At 44.2% G+C, this 23,490-nt stretch overlaps 1 protein-coding gene across 4 annotated transcripts in view; it reads right to left on the bottom strand.

Moving 5' to 3' along the window:
* Nucleotides 1-23,490, bottom strand: part of tnksa (tankyrase, TRF1-interacting ankyrin-related ADP-ribose polymerase a) — a 154,332-nt gene that overhangs the window by 112,006 nt on the left and 18,836 nt on the right. For all 4 annotated transcript variants that reach the window (XM_021622898.2, XM_021622899.2, XM_021622901.2 and 1 more), the window contains one exon: nt 10,622-10,717. In XM_021622898.2, the coding sequence (XP_021478573.2) occupies nt 10,622-10,717 (96 nt within the window). The remainder of the gene's footprint in view (nt 1-10,621; nt 10,718-23,490) is intronic.

Raw genomic sequence — 23,490 nt, 5'->3', positions numbered from 1 at the left:
GCCTGGAGGTTTTTATTCTAGGTGTGAAGATACAATATTTCAACATGTCCAGGTGACAAGGCCACACTGATAACTCCAGCTTGGCTCTTAAGTTTCTAAACCAAAGCATATTTCCTACAGTGTCACCAAAATATTTGAATTGAGGAAGTGTGATCATAATCATTAGGATATTTTAGTGATCCGCAGTATGTCTCAAATGCCCCCCAGCCTTCAGATGTGAGCTAAACAGTGTAATTGCACTTGAGATACGTTTTAAGGCTACGGATGAGAAAGTTAACTTATCATTCCCAAACGTTTAGATCCATTGTATGCTGCTGCTTTGCGATCTATTAACAGCAGTCCACAAATTAACTTTTAACAAGGCACAGCTGTTAATTGAAATGCATTCCAGGCGACTACCTCATGAAGCTGGTTGAGAGAATGCCAAGAGTGTGCAAAGCTGTCATCAAGGAAAAGGGTGGCTACTTTTAAGAATCTCAAATATAAAATATATTTTGATTTGTTTAACACTTTTTTGGTTACTACATGTCTCCATATGTGTTATTTGATAGTTTTGATGTCTTCACTATTATTCTACAATGTAGAAAATAGTAAAAAATAAAGAAAAACCCTGGAATGAGTAGGTGTGTCCAAACTTTTGACTGGTACTGTAGTTCATTCATATCAGAATCAGTTATTGTTTTCTTGCGCAAACTGCAAGAAACACCTCTCAAACGCAGACATCTCTCTCAAAACGTAGGGAAGTCGATTGGCACGGGACTAGTATTATCAAAGGACATTGGAGTTCGCCAAAAAATTGGTTATTCTGGACGGAATTGTTACTCTCCTGCCATGTAAAAATTACTGACATGGCAGATTCAGACGGGACAAAAATTACAGATGTGGTATTTTGTGCTCGTGCACATAATTAAATTGCCCGACCTCCCAGAGTAAAACTAATCCTGTCTGAATAGGGCTTGACCTATAGCCAGGACAGCTCTTTGCCATTGTGCCGCCATAAGCGAGAACAAAAAATGCTGGCCCCGCAAAACTAGAATAGTCACAGTAAAAAAGTGATGTTGAAAAGACCTCAAAAATATGTATTTTCCAGACGTTGAAGTTCGGTTCAATTTATGTTTAAAATATATATTTTCCAGAAACCTGAAAAGGCATCTTTTCCGGGCAATGAAATCCGGTACATTTTCGGTTTTGAATGAAAGTTGAAAAGGCATCTTTTCCAGACGTTGAAAAATAGGTATATTCTGGACATTGAAAATCTGGTTCTGAATGAAAGTTGAAAATAAGTTATGTCTAAATTTGGACCAAATCAAGGCTGGACAAAAATCTGAGCCAAACATAAACGTCTAGGATTGGTTCAGATTTTGTCCGGAACAAAAACTAATGTCCGTGGTTGTGGAAGTCAAGGCTGGTTCGAAACTGCACAAAAAAAAGCGAGATTGGCATCAGTCCGTGCTTAACGAGGTGTAGCCTACAGTGTTGCTACTAATGTTAATGGCATTACTTATTACCATTATTATTATTATAATAACAATAAGGAGATCAAGAAAAAGGAGCGTTATTAATATAACATATTTCTGACAATTTGGAACCGTGTAAATACTAAACTAATTCTAAATAATACCAGAGAGGCTGTTCTAATTAAAACAAGTGAAAAGCCTTTATCACAGCAAAGCAAAGATTAAAAACAGCAGAATTTGTGAAATTGTTTACTTGACATGTCGTTGTGTGAGGCTTGGTGATCTATTAAACAAACACCCAAACAGGCAACAGAAACTGTTGGTGATTAAAAAGCCAGGCACATTTAACAGTTAGCCTATTGATTATAGACATAACTAATTCCCGGTTTCCGCTCCCCTCACTTTTCTTAGACATTAAGGCAAGGGCTGTTCTCATCTCCTCCTTCTGCGACTGTCTCCACGGCATTGTTCTCAACACCAATGAGCTGGTTAACTTCACTATCATGCACATCAGTGGAGGAGGATCCTCAGAGGCAGAAGGGGAGGAGGAACCTCAGAGGCAGAAGGGCAGGAGGATCCTCAGAGGCAGAAGGGCAGGAGGATCCTCAGAGGCAGAAGGGCAGGAGGATCCTCAGAGGCAGAAGGGCAGGAGGATCCTCAGAGGCAGAAGGATCCTCAGAGGCAGAAGGGCAGGAGGATCCTCAGAGGCAGAAGGGCAGGAGGATCCTCAGAGGCAGAAGGATCCTCAGAGGCAGAAGGGCAGGAGGATCCTCAGAGGCAGAAGGGCAGGAGGATCCTCAGAGGCAGAAGGATCCTCAGAGGCAGAAGGGCAGGAGGATCCTCAGAGGCAGAAGGGCAGGAGGATCCTCAGAGGCAGAAGGATCCTCAGAGGCAGAAGGGCAGGAGGATCCTCAGAGGCAGAAGGGCAGGAGGATCCTCAGAGGCAGAAGGATCCTCAGAGGCAGAAGGGCAGGAGGATCCTCAGAGGCAGAAGGGCAGGAGGATCCTCAGAGGCAGAAGGATCCTCAGAGGCAGAAGGGCAGGAGGATCCTCAGAGGCAGAAGGGCAGGAGGATCCTCAGAGGCAGAAGGATCCTCAGAGGCAGAAGGATCCTCAGAGGCAGAAGGATCCTCAGAGGCAGAAGGGCAGGAGGATCCTCAGTGAATTTCCTTTTTTTTTAAGTTATCCTTTTTAGATAAAACTATACTACATCTAACAACGTCACCAAATTGATTAAAACACACTATTTTGCAAAGGTGGTCTACAGTAGCCTATACAACACTGTAGGGTTGCACCATATTACCTCCCCTAACCTTTGCGCCAGCACATTGACTCTGTACCGGTCCTCCCTGTATACAGCCTCCACATTGACTCTGTACCTGTATATGGTCTGCACGTGCGTGCGTGTGTCTGTCGTGCGCGTCTGTCTGTCGTGCGCGCCTGTCTGTCTGTCTCTCTGTCTGACACACACGTGCAGATAAGCACGCACATCAGACACAGACAGACAGGCGCCTGCCTGCCTGCAGCTTTGCTCTGGGAGAGTGTAGGGCCCTGAGCAGCAACAGCAGGGTCGGTCAGAGTGCTGGTGCAAAGTACAGAGAGAGATAAGAAAAATCGATATGTAACAATTACTGGAGTCTTCCCTCTCGCGGCAGCACTATTAACAGAGACAGTACAGTCTCCTCTGCTGCTCTCTCTAAGAGCAGAGGGAAAACATGACAGTCGTCTGGTGATTGTTGATAGATGGTTCATGATACTACAAGGCCAGAGTTTGTTGTGCATTTCCTGTCTGGATGACATCAGTAAGCTGACAGCATCTCAAAAGGAAAAGTCCTAGAAGGTGGTATAATTAAGATGGTGTATTGGCATTAGGGCTGTGTTGGTCGCCCGAGATTTCTTTAGTTGAGCAGTAGCAAAAATATATATATAATAGTGTACAAGATACATGTCTGATTCGCACCTGAGTGGACTAATCCATTGTGGAGGTGGGTTGGGATGGTACAGTCCATCAGACTAAGACATGTGCTACAGAAATGTTATATGTTTATATACATAAGAACAATTGTGCAACACTAATAAAATGAATATAATTTCATAACAAATTGGCATTAGATAGTAGTCGCTGTCCGCGGTTCTGAAACACATCAGTGCTCTGTTGAATTGGCGCCTTTTCCTAGACCATGTAGCTATATGCATAATAGCAAAGCATTGAGAACAATGGGGCGGAGGCAGCTGCAGAATGAGGAGATGAGAAAACAGCCCTTGCCTTATTGTCTAAGAAAAGTGAGGAGAGGAAACCAACTTAATGAGGTCTATAATCAATAGGCTAACTGTTAAATGTGCCTGACTATATACATCATCCATATACTGTACCAGTCAAAAGCTTGGACAGACCTATTCATTCAAGGATTTTTCTTCATTGTAGAATAAAAGTGAAGACATAAAAACTATAAAATAACACATATGGAATCATATAGTTTCCCAAAAATATTTTATATTTGAGATTCTTTTGCCTTGATGACAGCTTTGCACACTCTTGGCATTCTCTCAACCAGCTTCATGAGGTAGTCACCTGGAATGGATTTCAATTAACAGGTGTGCCTTTTTAAAATTACATTATTTGAATTTATTTATCTTCTTAATGCGTTTGAGCAAATCAGTTGTGTTGTGACAAGGTAGGGGTGCTCTACAGAAGATAGACTGATTTGGTAAAAGACTAAGTCCATATTATGGCAAGAACAACTCAAATAAGCAAAGAGAAACAACAGTGCATCATTACTTTAAGACAAGAAGGTCAGTCAATCCGGGAAACATTTCAAGAACTTTAAAAGTCTGAACGGGTGCAGTCGCAAAAACCAAAAAGCGCTATGATGAAACTGGCTCATGAGGACCACCACAGGAAAGGAAGACCCGAAGTTACCTCTGCTGCAGAGGATAGGTTCATTAGAGTTACCAGCCTCAGATTGTGAAACACTTATTTAGGCTACAGAGTTCAAGTAACAGACATCTCAACATCAACTGTACAGAGGAGACCAGGCCGTCATGATTGAATTGCTAAAACATTGCTAAAAAACGACTAAAGGACACCAATAAGAAGAAGAGACTTGCTTGGGCCAAGAAACACGAGTGATGTACCTTAGACCCCTTGGAAATCTGTCCTTTGGTCTGATGAGTCTAAATTTTCAATTTTGGGTTCCGACCACCTCGTGCTTGTGAGACGCAGAGTAGTTGAACGGATGATCTTCGCATGTATGATTGCCAAAGTGAAGCATGGAGGTGGTGGTATGATGGTGCTTTGCTGGTGACACTGTTTGTGATTGATTTAGAATTCAAGGCACACTTAACCAACATGGCTATGGCAGCATTCTGCAGCGATATGCCATCCATAGTGGGACTATCATTTGTTTTCAACAGGACAATAACCCAACACACCTCCAGGCTGTGTAAGGGCTATATGACCAATAAGGAGAGTGATGGAGGGCTGCATCAGATGACCTGGCCACAATCCCCTAACCTCAACCCAAATGAAAGCAGCCAACAAGCGCTCAGCATATGTTGGAAAAGCATTCCAGCTGAAGCTGGTTGAGATAATGCCAAGAGTATGCATAGGTGTCATCAAGGCAAAGGGTGGCTACTTTGAAGAATCTCAAATATAAAATATATTTAGAATTGTTTAACACTTTTTTGGTTACTACATGAATCCATACGTGTTATTTCATAGTTGTGATGTCTTCACAATTATTCTACCATGTAGAAAATAGTAAAAAAAAAAAAAAATTATCTTGAGTAGCTGTGTCCAAACTTTTGACTGGTACTGTACCTGCAGTGATCCAAGCACCGGTGTGGATTTGTACTGTACCTTCTCTAACGGTATTTAAAGTTTCATTTGTTACATTAAATAATTCAGTAATGATACAGAAATAAATTATGGAAATCGTCCATTTCTGTCAGCAGTAGGACACTGCTAAAATCTGAGAACTGCTAGCTAACTTGCTAGCACAACAAGTCAACAACTTCGGGAGTGCGAGTTTGCCAAATAGAGACCCCCAGAAATCGGCAGTCTGGCCTCTAAAGGTGAATGTAAGAACTGCATTTGAACCCGGAAATACAGTCGAGGAGAATAATTATTCTGATAAAGGAAAACTTTCTGGGGATGAAATAGAGACATAGCAACAAAAAAAGGAACGTGACACAGTATGTAAATGAAAACTAATTAGCGTATTAAACGAAGAAAAATTGCAAAAAAGCAAAAAGCAAGCACTGGTGGAGTACCAGAGTTGGTAGAACATCCTCTGTTGTAACCTCAAACAGGACTACTTCACTGTCAGTTTTCTCCTCCTATTATTTTTGGTTGAAGTTTGGTTGAACAGTATAAAGGGGAAAGACCATTAAAACCACTTGCAATACATGTCTTGCCATCCTAGGGTCATGCACTACCATGCACTTTAAGTGACTTTGGGTCATTGATAAATGCCATGTATTATAATTATTATTGTAAACTCGCCCCAATCCGTACAAATGTGCGCGACCGCGACATTCAAACGAGGCTGCAATGAAAACGAATGGGACTGTAGTGACTGTGTTGGCATCAAACTCCGGGGTGTGAACATGGTAATGGTAATGGACTAACAGTATTGGAGAAAAGATGAAAAAACGGACCCCTCTGACACTGTATGTTACATCGTGACGTGTCACTACGTAACGTACAGCGCGCATTTGCATCTCATTTTGTGCCGTACAGCCTCTTTCCACCAGGGGTAGCCCTTCTCTCACAGATTAAAATCATGCTTAACCATATAAACTTGTAAGAAAACTTCATTATTCACTTCGTAGCCTTCGCTCCCAACCCGCAATTTTTAAAAAGGCCCGGCGAAGCTCCATCACTTATGTAAATTATGCAGAAACAGGCAGCGTGGAGGTCTCCCCGGATTTTGTTGGAAAGGGAAGAGATTGTGCTTTACAGTGGTATTCATATTACAGTTGACCTGGAAGTATTACGTTTTTTTTTGGCGCTAAAATAAGGTCACGGACCAAGGCGATGGACAAAAGTGAGCGAGTTTACGTTAGTAGTACTAAGCACATTTTTCTCTATTATTTTATTTGAATAACTTTTATTATTCAAATACCGCCATACCATCAAAAAGAAGACAAATATGATGATATTTTGGCCATTTCGCCAAGCCCCAACACGCACACACACGCGGTTTAATAAGCCGACTTCACACATGAATCAATAAGCTGAAGTTGCTGTCCCTGTCATATTCACCAACAAATGACACCCTAGATTACTAAACGGTTTCAGAGTGTAATAGTCCTTGCTACTCTCGCTATACTGTGTGATGTCATGGTGTTGAATACTGTTATCAAATCAATTCACATCTGCCTCACATACCAAAATGCCCAGCAGATATCCTCTCCCTGATCGTTGTTTACAAGGTGGGTGGAAAGCTTCCTAGGACCGTTCTCTGTTCTGTATTTCTCTCCTTCATTTATTTACCAGCCAGGGAATATGATGTAACCCCATGTAAACAGAAAGAGCATGAAAGAACAGAAACAGAATGGAACAGCCTAATTATGGATGAGTCTGACTGTTGCTGAATGCTGAGAGAATAAGAGAGCGTGAGAGACAGCGAGGGAGAGAGCAAGAGAGTGCGCACGAGAGAGCACAAACGGGAGAGCGCAAACGAGAGAGCGCAAACGAGAGAGCGCAAACGAGAGAGAGAGAGCGAGAGAGAGAGCGCGAACAAGAGAGAGAGCGCGAGCGCAAACGAGAGAGAGAGAGCGAGAGAGAGAGCGCGAACAAGAGAGAGAGCGCGAGCGCGAGCGAGAGAGCGCGAGAGAAAGCGAGAGAGAGCGCGAGAGAAAGCGAGTGAGAGCGCGAGAGAAAGCGAGAGAGAGCGCGAGAGAAAGCGAGAGAGAGCGCGAGAGAAAGCGAGAGAGAGCGCGAGAGAAAGCGAGAGAGAGCGCGAGAGAAAGCGAGAGAGAGCGCGAGAGAAAGCGAGAGAGAGCGCGAGAGAAAGCGAGAGAGAGCGCGAGAGAAAGCGAGAGAGAGCGCGAGAGAAAGCGAGAGAGAGCGCGAGAGAAAGCGAGAGAGAGAGCGCGAGCGAGAGAGAGAGCGCGAGCGAGCGAGAGAGAGAGCGCGAGCGAGAGAGAGAGCGCGAGCGAGAGAGAGAGCGCGAGCGAGAGAGAGAGAGCGCGAGCGAGAGAGAGAGCGCGAGCGAGAGAAAGAGCGGGAGCGTGAAAGAGAGCGGGAGCGCGAGAGAAAGAGCGGGAGCGCGAGAGAAAGAGCGGGAGCGCGAGAGAAAGAGCGGGAGCGCGAGAGAAAGAGCGGGAGCGCGAGAGAAAGAGCGCGAGCGCGAGAGAAAGAGCGCGAGCGCGAGAGAAAGAGCGGGAGCGCGAGAGAAAGAGCGCGAGCGCGAGAGAAAGAGCGCGAGCGCGAGAGAAAGAGCGGGAGCGCGAGAGAAAGAGCGCGAGCGCAAGAGAGAAGGAGCGCGAGAGAAAGAGCGCGAGCGCGAGAGAAAGAGCGCGAGCGCGAGAGAAAGAGCGCGAGCGCGAGAGAAAGAGCGCGAGCGCGAGAGACAGAGAGCGCGAGAGACAGAGAGCGCGAGAGACAGAGAGCGCGAGAGACAGAGAGCGCGAGAGACAGAGAGCGCGAGAGACAGAGAGCGCGAGAGACAGAGAGCGCGAGAGACAGAGAGCGCGAGAGACAGAGAGCGCGAGAGACAGAGAGCGCGAGAGACAGAGAGCGCGAGAGACAGAGAGCGCGAGAGACAGAGAGCGCGAGAGACAGAGAGCGCGAGAGACAGAGAGAGAAAGAGCGTGCGAGAGAGAGAGAAAGAGCGTGCGAGAGAGAGAGCGAGAGTGCCAGAGAGAGAGCGCCAGAGAGAGAGCGAGCGAGAGCGCCAGAGAGAGAGCGAGCGAGAGCGCCAGAGAGAGAGCGAGCGAGAGCGCCAGAGAGAGAGCGAGCGAGAGCGCCAGAGAGAGAGCGAGCGAGCGCGCCAGAGAGAGAGCGAGCGAGAGCGCCAGAGAGCGAGCGAGAGCGCCAGAGAGCGAGAGAGAGCACCAGAGAGCGAGACCGCGAGAGCGCCAGAGAGCGAGAGCGCCAGAGAGCGAGAGAGAGCGCCAGAGAGCGAGAGCCAGAGAGCGCCAGAGAGAGCACGAGAGCGCCAGAGAGAGAGCACGAGAGCGCATGAGAGAGAGCACGAGAGCGCCAGAGAGAGCACGAGAGACAGAGAGCGCAAGAGACAGAGAGAGAAAGAGCGTGCGAGAGAGAGAGAAAGAGCGCGAGAGCGAGAGCGCGAGAGAGAGAGAGCACGAGAGAAAGAGCGCGAGAGAGAGAGAGCGCGAGAGACAGAGAGCGCGAGAGACAGAGAGAGAAAGAGCGTGCGAGAGAGAGAGCGAGAGCGCCAGAGAGAGAGCGCCAGAGAGAGAGCGAGCGAGCGCGCCAGAGAGAGAGCGCCAGAGAGAGAGCGAGCGAGAGCGGCAGAGAGAGAGCGAGCGAGAGCGCCAGAGAGAGAGCGAGCGAGAGCGCCAGAGAGAGCGCGAGCGAGAGCGCCAGAGAGAGAGCGAGCGAGAGCGCCAGAGAGAGAGCGAGCGAGAGCGCCAGAGAGAGAGCGAGCGAGAGCGCCAGAGAGCGAGCGAGCGAGAGCGCCAGAGAGCGAGCGAGAGCGCCAGAGAGCGAGAGAGAGCACCAGAGAGCGAGACCGCGAGAGCGCCAGAGAGCGAGAGCGCCAGAGAGCGAGAGCGCCAGAGAGCGAGAGAGAGCGCCAGAGAGCGAGAGCCAGAGAGCGAGACTGCGAGAGAGCACGAAAGCGCCAGAGAGAGAGCACGAGAGCGCATGAGAGAGAGCACGAGAGCGCCAGAGAGAGAGCACGAGAGCGCCAGAGAGAGAACGAGAGCGCCAGAGAGAGAGCGAGAGCGCCAGAGAGAGAGCGAGAGCGCCAGAGAGAGAGCGAGAGCGCCAGAGAGAGAGCGAGAGCGCCAGAGAGAGAGCGAGAGCGCCAGAGAGAGAGCGAGAGCGCCAGAGAGAGAACGAGAGCGCCAGAGAGAGAGCGAGAGCGCCAGAGAGAAAGCGATAGAGCGAGAGCGCCAGAGCGAGAGCGCCAGAGCGTGAGAGAGCACCAGAGAGAGAGCGAGAACGCCAGAGAGAGAGCGAGAGCGCCAGAGAGAGAGCGAGAGTGCCAGAGAGAGAGCGAGCGAGCGAGAGCGCCAGAGAGCGAGCGAGCAAGAGCGCCAGAGAGAGAGCGAGCGCGCCAGAGAGCGAGCGAGACCGCGAGAGAGCACGAGAGCGCCAGAGAGAGAGCACGAGAGCGGCAGAGAGAGAGCGAGAGCGGCAGAGAGAGAGCGAGAGCGCCAGAGTGTGAGAGAGAGAGAGAGCGCCAGAGAGAGAGCGAGAGCGCCAGAGAGAGAGCGAGAGCGCCAGAGAGAGAGCGAGAGCGCCAGAGAGAGAGCGAGAGCGCCAGAGAGAGAGAGCGAGAGCGCCAGAGAGAGAGCGAAAGCGCCAGAGAGAGAGAGAGAGCGAGAGCGCCAGAGAGCGCCAGAGAGCGCGAGAGAGATGGATGAGGCAAAGAAGTAAAAGGGTTAAGATCTCTGGGAGAGTAGAGAGGTAGACAGAGGTATGTAGGAAGAGTGTGCTAGAGGAGGTAGATAGAAACACCAGTGTGCCATCACAGCAGCATGATTTGTGACCTGTTGCCACAAGAAAAGGGCAACCAGTGAAGAACAAACACCATTGTAAATACAACCCATATCTATGTTTATTTATTTTCCCTTTTGTACTTTAACCATTTGCACATTGTTTAAACACTGTATATAGACATAATATGACATTTCAAATGTCTATTTTTTGGGGACTTCTGTGAGTGTAATGTTTACTGTTCATTTTTATTGTTTATTTAACTTTTGTGTATTATCTATTTCACTTGCTTTGGCAATGTAAACTTATGTTTCTCATTCCAATAAAGCCCCTTGAATTGAATAGAGAGCATGAGGTAGAGAAAACGCTAGGTATGTAGGTAGAAAACTATGTAGGTGAGAGTGGTAGTGGTAGGGAGAGGGCGAGAGAGGAATTGAGAAAGATTACAGTGGAGGTGGTGAGAGGGAAAAAGAGGGCAATAGAGGTAAACAGAGAGGGAGAGGGGTAAAGTAAGCAGCTTATCACTTACCGGTGAGTACAGCCTTGGCGGATGGGTCGGCCAGGTCCAGGGCACTCTTGCCGTCAGTGTTGCGTATGTTGGGGTCAGCTCCGTGCTGGAGCAGCACTGTGCAGGGGAAACACAGACAGTAGCTGAGCTCAGGCAGGGACAGACACAGACCACGGCTGCTGCTAACACCAGAACTAGCGCTACTGCCACTGCTGCCCGCTAGCACTCTCTGGCCCCGCGGCATGCTGCAGACATAAACATACATGGCACACCAGCGGTGTGTCTTGAGAACGGAGGACCAGAGCAGCAGCTGGCTGCAAGAGCAGAAAAAAACAACAGCCCAAACGGAACGCTGCGGAGGAGGGGAAAAAGACAGATTATAAAAACAGGCAGGACGACACGGCACGACCATGTGACTCCAGCACAGGTATGAGAGCAGAATATCAAAGCCTGCCTGCCTCTCTCCATCTATCCCAAGGAGGGAGGGTGAGAGAAAATAAAAAGAGAAGTGGAGAGAAGGCCAAGCTTCCCAGGTTGCAGCGTTTTAATCTCCTCAGCGATTGTCTGAGGGGAACAAACAGCAGAACAACAGCAAAGAACCTTATGAAGACGCTGGAGGAAACGGGTTCAAAAGTATCTATATCCACAGTAAAAACAAGTCCTATATCGACATAACCTGAAAGGCCGCTCAGCAAGGAAGAAGCCACTGCTCCAAAACCACCATAAAAAAGCCAGACTACGGTTTGCAACTGCACATGGGGACAAAGATCGTACTTTCTGGAGAACTGTCCTCTGGTCTGATGAAACAAAAACAGAACTGTTTGGCCATAATGACCATCAATATGTTTGGAGGAAAAAGGGGGGACGCACAGGGGGTGGCAGCATCATGTTGTGGGGGTGCTTTGCTGCAGGAGGGACTGGTGCACTTCACAAAATAGATGGCATCATGAGGTAAGAAAATTATGTGGATATATTGAAGAAACATCTCAAGACATCAGACAGGAAGTTAAAGCTTGGTCACAAATGGGTCTTCCAAATGGACAATGACCCCAAGCATACTTCCAAAGTTGTGGCAAAATGGCTTAAGGACAACAAAGTCAAGATATTGGAGTGACCATCACAAAGCCTTGACCTCAATCCTATAGAAAATTTGTGGGCAGAACTGAAAAAGTAGTGGAAATTTCCTGTATTACCAAATCATGAGAGCAAACCACCACAAAAGTCACGAGTTATCATAAAGTCCATCTTTAATTATTATGAGCTCCATCACAACCCTGTGACTCTCAGATCAATTCAGTGTCTATAAATGAATTCTCTGAGAGTCCTTACACATTGCAACTGAGATCCTTTATAGCAAAGACACACATAGCCAGACAGCATTGGGCTATAAATTATCGTTCAGCTTTGTCTCCTAAACTATGTTCTTATCTCGATCTTGGTACCACTCAGGACCAAAAACAAAACCCCATCCACTAGCATATATCAAATACACCGCTTCCTGGACAAGATCACAGAGAGACAGTGACTGGCACACAGACATTGTGGAGCCAAGAGATAATTGGTTCCCCCTCAACCATCCCTTCACATGGTTTAAAAGATACATTTACACATGACACATTCACAGATAAGACTAACCAGACCTCTTCCCCTCTCTGGGCCCACATAAGCATGCTATAAAATGAATAAAACATCTTATTTATAAATGTTACCTAAAGAATTCTGATTCTGCTACGACAGAGCAAGGAGGCCTACAAACCTGACTCAGTTACACCAGCTCTGTCAGGAGGAATGGGCCAAAATACACCCAACTTATTGTGGGAAGTTTGTGGAAGTCTACCCAAAACGTTTGACCCAAGTTAAACCATTTAAAGGCAATGCTACCAAATACTAATTGAGTGTATGTGTAACGGATGTGAAACGGCTAGCTTAGTTAGCGGTGTGCGCTAAATAGTGTTTCAATCAGTGACGTCACTTGCTCTGAGACCTTGAAGTAGCTGTTCCCCTTGCTCTGCAAGGGCCGCGGCTTTTGTGGAGCGATGGGTAACGATGCTTCGTAGGTGTCAGTTGTTGATGTGTGCAGAAGGTCCCTGGTTCGCGCCCGGGTATGGGCGAGGGGGACGGTCTAAAATGTATACTGTTACATTGATGCTGTTGACCCGGATTACTGGTTGCTGCGGAAAAGGAGGAGGTCAAAAGGGGGGTGAGTGTAACGGATGTGAAACGGTTAGCGGTGTGCGCTAAATAGCGTTTCAATCAGTGACGTCACTTGCTCTGAGACCTTGAAGTAGTTGTTCCCCTTGCTCTGCAAGGGCCGCGGCTTTTGTGGAGCGATGGGTAACGACGCTTCATAGGTGTCAGTTGTTGATGTGTGCAGAAGGTCCCTGGTTCGCGCCCGGGTATGGGCGAGGGGACGGTGTAAATTTATACTGTTACATATGTAAAGTCTGACCCACTTGGAATATGGTGAAAGAAATAAAAAGCTGAAATAAATCACTCTCTACTATTATTCTGACATTTCACATTCTTAAAATAAAGTGGTGATTCTAACTAAGACAGGGAATTTTTACTGAGATTAAATGTCAGGAATTGTGAAAAACTGAGTTTAACTGTATTTGGCTAAAGTGTATATAATCTTCTGACTTCAACTGTAGATATACTTTTTTTTAGAATATACCTTCATTATTCCCCGCAAACCCTACCACCCTTCCCCCGATTGGGGTAAACTAATAAACAATGCCACTTAGGCTTCTACCTTCAGTTTATACATCTTATACACATTTTTCAGACACAATCTATTTTACAATAGTTATATATTGCTTGTTTTTAGTCATTCCTCTATTTCTGATGTACATCCATTTTGATTTCTATTTGTAACTGTGTTATTTCACAAACTTTCTGGACCTATATACACTTTACAGACCCCGTATGTTTTACATTGGTTATCTTGTTATTAATCCCACCCTTCAGCTCCATTCAACTCCTCCCATCTATCTCTCAACACCATCCATTCTGGATTTCGATTTACCATATATTTTTCAACTGTGCTGTGATGCTTGACAAAAGTACTGAATCTTTCTAATCTTATAGCTTCTACAAAAGGTACATTAAAAATGTTGCTAAAATAATTATTATATTACTGATTGATTGACTATGGCTTTTCAAATCACCCAGTATTGCTATCTGCAGCGTTAGTTCTACGCAAATGTTGCAACTCTTCAGCCATTCCTGAACCTGTGACCAAAAACGAGCTATATACAGTGCCTTGCGAAAGTATTCGGCCCCCTTGAACTTTGCGACCTTTTGCCACATTTCAGGCTTCAAACATAAAGATATAAAACTGTATTTTTTTGTGGAGAATCAACAACAAGTGGGACACAATCATGAAGTGGAACGACATTTATTGGATATTTCAAACTTTTTTAACAAATCAAAAACTGAAAAATTGGGCGTGCAAAATTATTATCATAATTTGGTTTTAATCCAGAGAGGATAGCAAAAGTATCTAGATCCTCTATGAAGCCATGGATAGATTCTAATTGTGGTTTTAAAAGAAAACATAAATCATCAGCGTACAATGACACCTTAGTTTTTAAGCCACGGATTTCTAATCCCTTAATATTATTGTTTGATCTAATTTTAACAGCTAACATTTAAATGGCAATAAAAATGTTTATATATAAATTCCAGTCGTACTTTAACAAAAGCCTTTTCAAAATCAGCTATGAAAACCAGGCATGGTGTTCCCAATATTTCATAGTATTATATTGTTTCCAGTACTTGTCTTATCTTATCTCCAATGTATCATCCATGTAAAAAAAAACTGTCTGATTAGGATGAATAATATCTGACAATACTTTTTTAAATTCTGTGCACCAAGCATTTTGCTAGGATTTTTGCATCACAACACTGAAGAAATTCGGTTTGTCACCAAAAGCACTCACAAACTTCTACAGATGCACAATCGAGAGCATCCTGGCGGGCTGTATCACCGCCTGGTACGGCAACTGCTCCGCCCACAACCGTAAGGCTATCCAGAGGGTAGTGAGGTCTGCACAACGCATCACCGGGGGCAAACTACCTGCCCTCCAGGACACCTACACCACCTGATGTTACAGGAAGGCCATAAAGATCATCAAGGACATCAACCACCCGAGCCACTGCCTGTTCACCCCGCTATCATCCAGAAGACGAGGTCAGTACAGGTGCATCAAAGCTGGGACCAAGAGACTGAAAAACAACTTCTATCTTAAGGCCATCAGACTGTTAAACAGCCACCACTAACATTGAGTGGCTGCTGCCAACACACTGACACTGACTCAACTCCAGCCACTTTAATAATGGGAATTGATGGGAAATTATGTAAATATATCACTAGCCACTTTAAACAATGCTACCGTATATAATGTTACTTACCCTACATTATTCATCTCATATGCATACGTATATACTGTACTCTATATCATCGACTGCATCCTTATGTAATACATGTATCACTAGCCACATTAACTATGCCACTTTGTTTACATACTCACCTCATGTATATACTGTACTCGATACCATCTACTGTATCCTGCCTATGCTGCTCTGTACCATCACTCATTCATATATCCTTATGTACATATTCTTTATCCCCTTACACTGTGTATAAGACAGTAGTTTTGGAATTGTTAGTTAGATTACTTGTTGGTTATTACTGCATTTTCGGAACTAGAAGCACAAGCATTTCGCTACACTCGCATTAACATCTGCTAACCATGTGTATGTGACAAATACAATTTGATTTGATTTGATTTGAAGTGTATGAGGTCTCCAATTTTTCAAATGGACTCGATCTTTATATATACACCACTTGGGTTCTGTTTCAGGAATAATGATATCAGACCTTCTTTGCGTGTCTGATACTCTACTATTTATATAGAAGTGGTTAAAACATGTTAATGGTCCTCTGAGTATATCAAACAATGTTTTGTATACTTCCACTGGTATGTCATCCAGCCCTGGAGTTTTCCCATCCTTAAAGGCTTTAATTGCATCAAGAAGTTCCTCCTCTGTAATTTGGCCTTCACATGAGTCTTTCTGTACATATGTTAATTTTACATTATTATTAGGAAAAAAATCCATACAATAAGTTTCAGTTAGTGGAGATGGAGGAGCCTGAAATAAAAACATATTCTTAAAGTACTTTACTTCCTCTTTCAAAATATCATTTGGTGAATCATGCGTGACTCCATCATTTGTAACTAGTTTCAATACATTTTTTTGGTAGCATTTCTATATTGAAGATTGAAAAAGAATTTGCTGCATTTTTCCCCATTTCCATCCAGTTTATTATTAGAATATATTACACTAGATCTTTCTTGAATAAGTTCCTCCATTTCTTTTTGTTTTTCCTTATTCTGAGCTTATTCTGAGCTTATTCTTAACTTATTCTGAGCTTCTATGGTACCGTTTTTATTGCTAACTAACTATTCTGTTAGTCCTTCAATTTCCTTTGTTAATATGGACTCGATCTAAATTGCTTTTGTTTTATAGATGAGTACTGAATTGCATGGCCTCTAAAGGCACATTTAAAAGTGTCCCATACAATAAGGGGATCTGAAAAAGTCAGTTATAAATTATTCTGTCCTAGTTCTAAGAAAAGTTAAGAAAACTAAAAGGTAAAATAAAAATTAATAAAAAGTAACAAGAAAATTACATAATAACGAGGCTAAATATAGGATTTTCAACAGGACAATGACCAAACACATCTCCAGGCTGTGTAAGGGCTAATTGACCAAGAAGGAGAGTGATGGAGTGCTGCATGAGAGGACCTGGCCTCCACGATCACCCGACCTCAACTCAAGATAGTTTGGGATGAGTTGGGCCGCAGAGTGAAAAGCAACCAACAAGTGCTCAGCATATGTGGGAACTCCTTAAAAACGGTTCAAAAAGCATTACAGGTGACTAGTTAATGAAGCTGGTTGAGAGAATGCCAAAGCTGTCAAGGCAAAGGGTGGCTACTTTGAAGAATCTCAAATATATTTTGACTTGTTTAACACTGCTTTGGTTCCTACATTATTCCATGTGTGTTATTTCATAGTTTTGATGTCTTCATAATTATTCTACAATGTAGAAAATAGTCCAAATAAAGAAAAACCCTTGAATGAGTAGGTGTGTCCAAACTTTGACTGGTACTGTACACACGTGTGTGTGTGTGTATACACTACCGTTCAAAAGTTTGGGGTCCTTTAGAAATGCCCTGGTTTTTGAAAGAAAAGCTAATTTTTTGTCCATTAAAACATCAAATTTATCAGAAATACAGTGTAGACATTGTTAATGTTGTAAATTACTATTGTAGCTGGAAACGGCAGATTTTCTATGGAATATCTACATAGGCGTACAGGGGCCCATTATCAGCAACCATCACTCCTGTGTTCCAATGGCATGTTGTGATAGCTAATTCAAGTGCATCATTTTAAACGGCGAATTGATCATTAGGAAACACCTTTTGCAATTATGTTAGCACAGATGAAAACTGTTGTTCTAATTAAAGAAGCAATAAAACTGGCCTTGTTTAGACTAATTGAGTATCTGCAGCATCAGCATTTGTGGGTTCGATTACTGGCTCAAAATGGCCAGAAACAAAGAACTTTCTTCAGAAACTCGTCAGTCTATTCTTGTTCTCGGAAATTAAGGCTATTCCATGCGAGAAATTGCAAAGAAACTGAAGATCTCGTACAACGCTGTGTGCTACACCCTTCACAGAACAGAGCAAACTGGCTCTAACCAGAATAAAAAGAGGAGTTGGAGGCCCCGGTGCACAACTGAGCAAGAGGACAAGTACACCAGTGTCTATTTTGAGAAACAGACGCCTCAAGTCCTCAACTGGCAGCTTCATTAAATAGTACCCTCAAAACACCAGTCTCAACGTCAACAGTGAAGAGGCGACTCCGGGGTGCTGGCCTTCTAGGCAGAGTTCCTCTGTCCAGTGTCTGTGTTATTTTGTCCATCTTAATTGTTTCTTTTTATTGGACAATCTGAGATATGGCTTTTTCTTTGCAACTCTGCCTAGAAGGCCAGCATCCCGGAGTTGCCTCTTCAGTGTTGACGTTGAGACTGGTGTTTTGAGGGTACTACTTAATGAAGCTGCCAGTTGAGGACTTGTGAGGCATCTGTTTCTCTAATGTACTTGTCCTCTTACTCAGTTGTGCACCGGGGCCTCCCACTCCTCTTTCTATTCTGGTTAGAGACAGTTTGCGCTGTTCTGAATAGATTTCTTCCAGCTACAATAGTCATTTACAACATTAACAATGTCTACACTGCATTTCTGATCAATTTGATGTTATTTTAAAATGGAAACAAAAATTGTGTTTCTTTCAAAAACAAGGACACACACACACCCTGCACTGACACTGCTCTCTGTATTACCAAGGCCTACACGCTGAAGAAAACACACAGAATAGAGGCAGAGAGCAGGAGAGAGGCAGAGAGCAGGGGAGAGGCAGGGAGAGAAAAACATAAAAGGTTATGTTGAAAACAACTCCTACTCAATCTAAATCAAACCTCAAATAAATAAAATAATAATTCTACACAGCCTAACAGTGTGTGGGTGCTAGCTTTCAGAGCCATTTGTCATCATACTTATTCACTGAAGCGAGGAGAGTGGCAGCAGCTTTTCTCAAACATCGGCACTCAGATGATCACTTGGATAAATGGCGGCCCATGTCGGTCTGCCTCCCTCTCCTTCCACATCGGTGACGTTACTCACTCATTCCTCAACACAAATGTGATGTAGCTCTGCACCAAATCACATTCTCCTCCACATCCTCTCCTGTCCTATTAGACTGGTAACTAAAGGAGGGGGGAGACACTGAGAAAGAGAAAGCCTTTGAGGAAGAGAGAGCAAATTAAAATCCAATGAAAGGAGACCTCTGTAAAATAGATATATGCTGGGCCATAGCAGCAGTCTCAGTCCTGTAAAAGAGATTAATATGCAGGGAAGCCCTCAGACACTGCTGTGTTCGCTGGAGGCAGAGCAGAGATCAAATCAACGTTTATTGGTCCTGTACACAGATTTGCAGATGTTATCGCAGGTGTTCTAGCTCCAACAGTGCAGTAATAATACCTAGAAGTCAATACGCACATAGTCCCAAATAAAAAAACTAATTTTTTAAAGAAATATCAGAACGAGCAATGCCAAAGTCCGGAACATATAAGGAATAGAGGTCGACCGATTATGATTTTTCAACGCCGATACAGATACCAATTATTGGAGGACCAAAAATAGCCGATACCGATTAAATCGGCTGATTTTTATACAGTGGGGAGAACAAGTATTTGATACACTGCCGATTTTGCAGGTTTTCCTACTTACAAAGCATGTAGAGGTCTGTAATTTTAATTATAGGTACACTTCAACTGTGAGAGACGGAATCTAAAACAAAAATCCAGAAAATCACATTATGATTTTTAAGTAATTAATTTGCATTTTATTGCATGACATAACTATTTGATCACCTACCAACCAGTAAGAATCTCACAGACCTGTTAGTTTTTCTTTAAGAAGCCCTCCTGTTCTCCACTCGTTACCTATATCAACTGCACCTGTTTGAACTCGTTACTTGTATAAAAGACACCTGTCCACATACTCAATCAAACAGACTCCAACCTCTCCACAATGGCCAAGACCAGAGAGCTGTGTAAGGACATCAGGGATACAATTGTAGACCTGCACAAGGCTGGAATGGGCTACAGGACAATAGGCAAGCAGCTTGGTGAGAATTCAACAACTGTTGGCGCAAATATTAGAAAATGGAAGAAGTTCAAGATGACGGTCAATCACCCTCGGTCTGGGGCTCCATGCAAGATCTCACCTCGTGGGGCATCAATGATCATGAGGAAGGTGAGGGATCAGCCCAGAACGACATGGCAGGACCGGGTCAATGACCTGAAGAGAGCTGGGACCACAGTCTCAAAGAAAACCATTAGTAACACACTACGCCGTCATGGATTAAAATCCTGCAGCGCACGCAAGGTCCCCCTGCTCAAGCCAGCGCATGTCCAGGCCCGTCTGAAGTTTGCCAATGACCATCTGCATGATCCAGAGGAGAAATGGGAGAAGGTCATGTGGTCTGATGAGACAAAAATAGAGCTTTTTGGTCTAAATTCCACTCGCCGTGTTTGGAGGAAGAAGAAGGATGAGTACAACCCCAAGAACACCATCCCAACCGTGAAGCATGGAGGTGGAAACATCATTCTTTGGGGATGCTTTTCTGCAAAGGGGACAGGACGACTGCACCGTATTGAGGGGAGGATGGATGGGCCCATGTATCGCGAGATCTTGGCCAACAACCTCCTTCCCTCAGTAAGAGCATTGAAGATGGGTCGTGGCTGGGTCTTCCAGCATGACAACGACCCGAAACACACAGCCAGGGCAACTAAGGAGTGGTAAGAAGCCTCTCAAGGTCCTGGAGTGGCCTAGCCAGTCTCCAGACCTGAACCCAATAGAACATCTTTGGAGGGAGCTGAAAGTCCGTATTGCCCAGCGACAGCCCCGAAACCTGAAGGATCTGGAGAAGGTCTGTATGGAGGAGTGGGCCAAAATCCCTGCTGCATTGTGTGCAAACCTGGTCAAGAACTACAGGAAACGTATGATCTCTGTAATTGCAAACAAAGGTTTCTGTACCAAATGTCATGCTTATGTCATGCAATAAAATTCAAATTAATTACTTAAAAATCATACAATGTGATTTTTCTGGATTCCGTCTCTCACCGTTGAAGTGTACCTATGATAAAAATTACAGACCTCTACATGCTTTGTAAGTAGGAAAACCTGCAAAATCAGCAGTGTATCAAATACTTGTTCTCCCCACTGTATGTATGTATGTATATATATATATATATACATACACACACACACACAATTTGGTTTAAATAATGCAAAAACAAAGTGTTGGAGAAGAAAGTAAAAGTGCAATATGTGCCATGTAAAAAAGCTAACGTTTAAGTTCCTTGCTCAGAACATATGAAACCTGGTGGTTCCTTTTAACATGAATCTTCAATATTCCCAGGTAAGAAGTTCTAGGTTGTAGTTACTATAGGAATTATAGGACTATTTCTCTCTATACCATTTGTTTGTCATATACCTTTGACTATTGGATGTTCTAATAGGTACTTTAGTATTGCCAGCCTAATCTCGGGAGTTGATAAGCTTGAATCATAAATAGCGCAATGCTTGAAGCACAGCGAAGAGCTACTGGCAAATGCAGGAAAGTGCAGTTTGAATGAAGAGCCTGCTGCTGCCTACCACCGCTCAGTCAGACTGCTCTATCAAATCATAGACTTAATTATAATATAATAAACACACAGAAATACGAGCCTTAGGTCATTAATATGGTCAAATCCAGAAACTATCATTTCGAAAACAAAACGTTTATTCTTTCAGTGAACAGGTGGCATCCATAAGTCTAAATATTGCTGTTACATTGCACAACCTTCAATGTTATGTCATAATTATGTAAAATTCTGGCAAATTAGTTTGCAACGAGCCAGGCGGCTTAAACTGTTGCATATACCCTGACTCTGCGTGCAATGAACGCAAGAGAAGTGACACAAATTCGCTAGTTAATATTGCCTGCTAACATGAATTTCTTTCAACTATATATACAGGTTTAAAAAAATATACTTCTGTGTATTGATTTTAAGAAAGGCATTGATGTTTATGGTTAGGTACATTCGTGCAACGATTGTGCTTTTTTCGCAAATGGGCTTTTGTTAAATCATCCCGTTTGGCGAAGTTGGCTGTCTTTGTTAGGGAGAAATGGTCAACACAGTTCGCAACGAGCCAGGCGGCCCAAACTGCTTCATATATCCCGACTCTGTTGCACAGAACGCAAGAGAAGTGACACAATTTCCCTAGTTAAAATAAATTCATGTTAGCAGGCAATATTAACTAAATATGCCGGTTTAAAAATATATATTTGTGTATTGATTTTAAGAAAGGCGTTGATGTTTATGGTTAGGTACACATTGGTGCAAAGACAGTGCTTTTTTTGCGAATGCGCTTGTTTAATCACCCGTTTGGCGAAGTAGGCTGTGATTCGATGAGAAATTAACAGGCACGGCATCGATTATATGCCACACAGGACAAGCTAGATAAACTAGTAATATCAACCATGTGTAGTTAACTAGTGATTATGTTAAGATTGATTGGTTTTTAGAAGATAAGTTTAATGCTAGATAGCATCTTACCTTAGCTCCTTGCTGCACTCGCATAACAGGTAGTCAGCCTGCCACGCAGTTTCCTCGTGGAGTGCGATGTAATCAGCCTTAATCGGTGTCCAAAAATGCCGATTACCGATTGTTATGAAAAGTTTAAAATCTGCCATTCCGATTAATCAGTCGACCTCTAATACGGAACAAGAATATAATTCGTTTACATCCCTGCTAGTGCACACTTCTCGTTTGCCAAGATATTCCATCCACCTGACTGATATGGCATATCAAGAAGCTGATTAAACAAGATTATTAGACAGGTGCACCTTGCGCTGTGGACAATAAAAGGCTACTCTAAAATGTGATCTTTTGTCACACAACACAATGCTACAGATGTCTCAAGTTTTGAAGGTGCGTGCATTTGGCATGCTGACTGCAGGAATGTCCACCAGAGCTGTTGCCAGATAATTTAATGTTAATTTCTCTACCATAAGCCGCCTCTAACATCGTTTTGGTAGTATGTCCAACCGGCCTCACAACCGCAGACCAAGTGTAACCACGCCAGCCCAGAACCTCCATATCTGGCTTCTTCACCTGCGTGATCGTCTGAGACCAGCCACCCGGACAGCTGATGAAACTGAGGAGTATATCTGTCTAATAAAGCCCTTTTGTGGGGAAAATCTAATTCTGATTGGCTGGGCCTGACACTCAAGTGGGTGGGCCTACGCCCTCCCAGGCCCAACCATGGCTGTGCCCCAGCCCAGTCATGTGAAATCCTTAGATTAGAGCCCAAATAATTTATTTCAATTGACTGATTTCCTTATAATGAACTATAACTCAGTAAAATGGTTGAAATTGTGAAGTAAATACAGTACCAGTCAAAAGTTGACACACCTACTCATTCCAATATTTATTTTTTATTTTTTTACATTGCAGAATAATAGTGAAGACATCAAAACTATGAAACAATACATGGAATCATGTCGTAACCAAAAAAGTGTAAAATATATTTTAGCCACCCTTTGCCTTGATGACAGCTTTGCACACTCTTGGCATACTCTTGGCTTTGCCCTGTACATAGGGCAGCGCAGTCTCTAAGGTGCAGGTTATGGTATCGGGCGGTAGCCGGCTAGTAACAGACACTAAGGTTCAGGGCAGGGTATTGGGCAGAGGCCGGCTCGTGGTGACTTTCTAACCGTGTGATGGTCTTGAGCTAGAAGCTGTTTTTCAGTCTCTCCATCCCAGCTTTGATGTACCTGTACTGTCACCGCCTTCTAGATGGTAGCGGGGTGAACAGGCCATGGCTTGAATGGCTAAGGTCTTGATGATTTTATTGGCTTTCCTGTGACAACAGGTGCTGTAGATGTTCTGGAGGGTAGGCAGTGTGCCCCCGATGATGCATTGGGCTGACTGCACCACCCTCTGGAGAGCCCGGTGGTTGCAGATAGTTCAATTGCAGTACTAGGTGGTAATAGAGCCCGACAGGATCCTCAATGGTGCAAGTTTGTGAGGGTCTTATTGACCAAGCCAAATTTATTGAGCCTACAGAGGTTGAAGAGGCGCTTTTGCACCTTCTTTACCACACTGTGTGTGAAAGGACCATTTTGGGTCGTCAGTGATGTGCGCCCAGTTTCTGTGTTGTGGTTTGTTAGGTGTGTGTTTCAGGATGCCTTCCTGAAATCCCCCCCAGCAGCTGA

The sequence above is a fragment of the Oncorhynchus mykiss genome, chromosome 12, assembly GCF_013265735.2.
Source record: "Oncorhynchus mykiss isolate Arlee chromosome 12, USDA_OmykA_1.1, whole genome shotgun sequence".
Taxonomy (NCBI): domain Eukaryota; kingdom Metazoa; phylum Chordata; class Actinopteri; order Salmoniformes; family Salmonidae; genus Oncorhynchus; species Oncorhynchus mykiss.
Note: the sequence above shows the minus strand (reverse complement) of the source record. Positions and strands in the feature narration are given on the sequence as shown.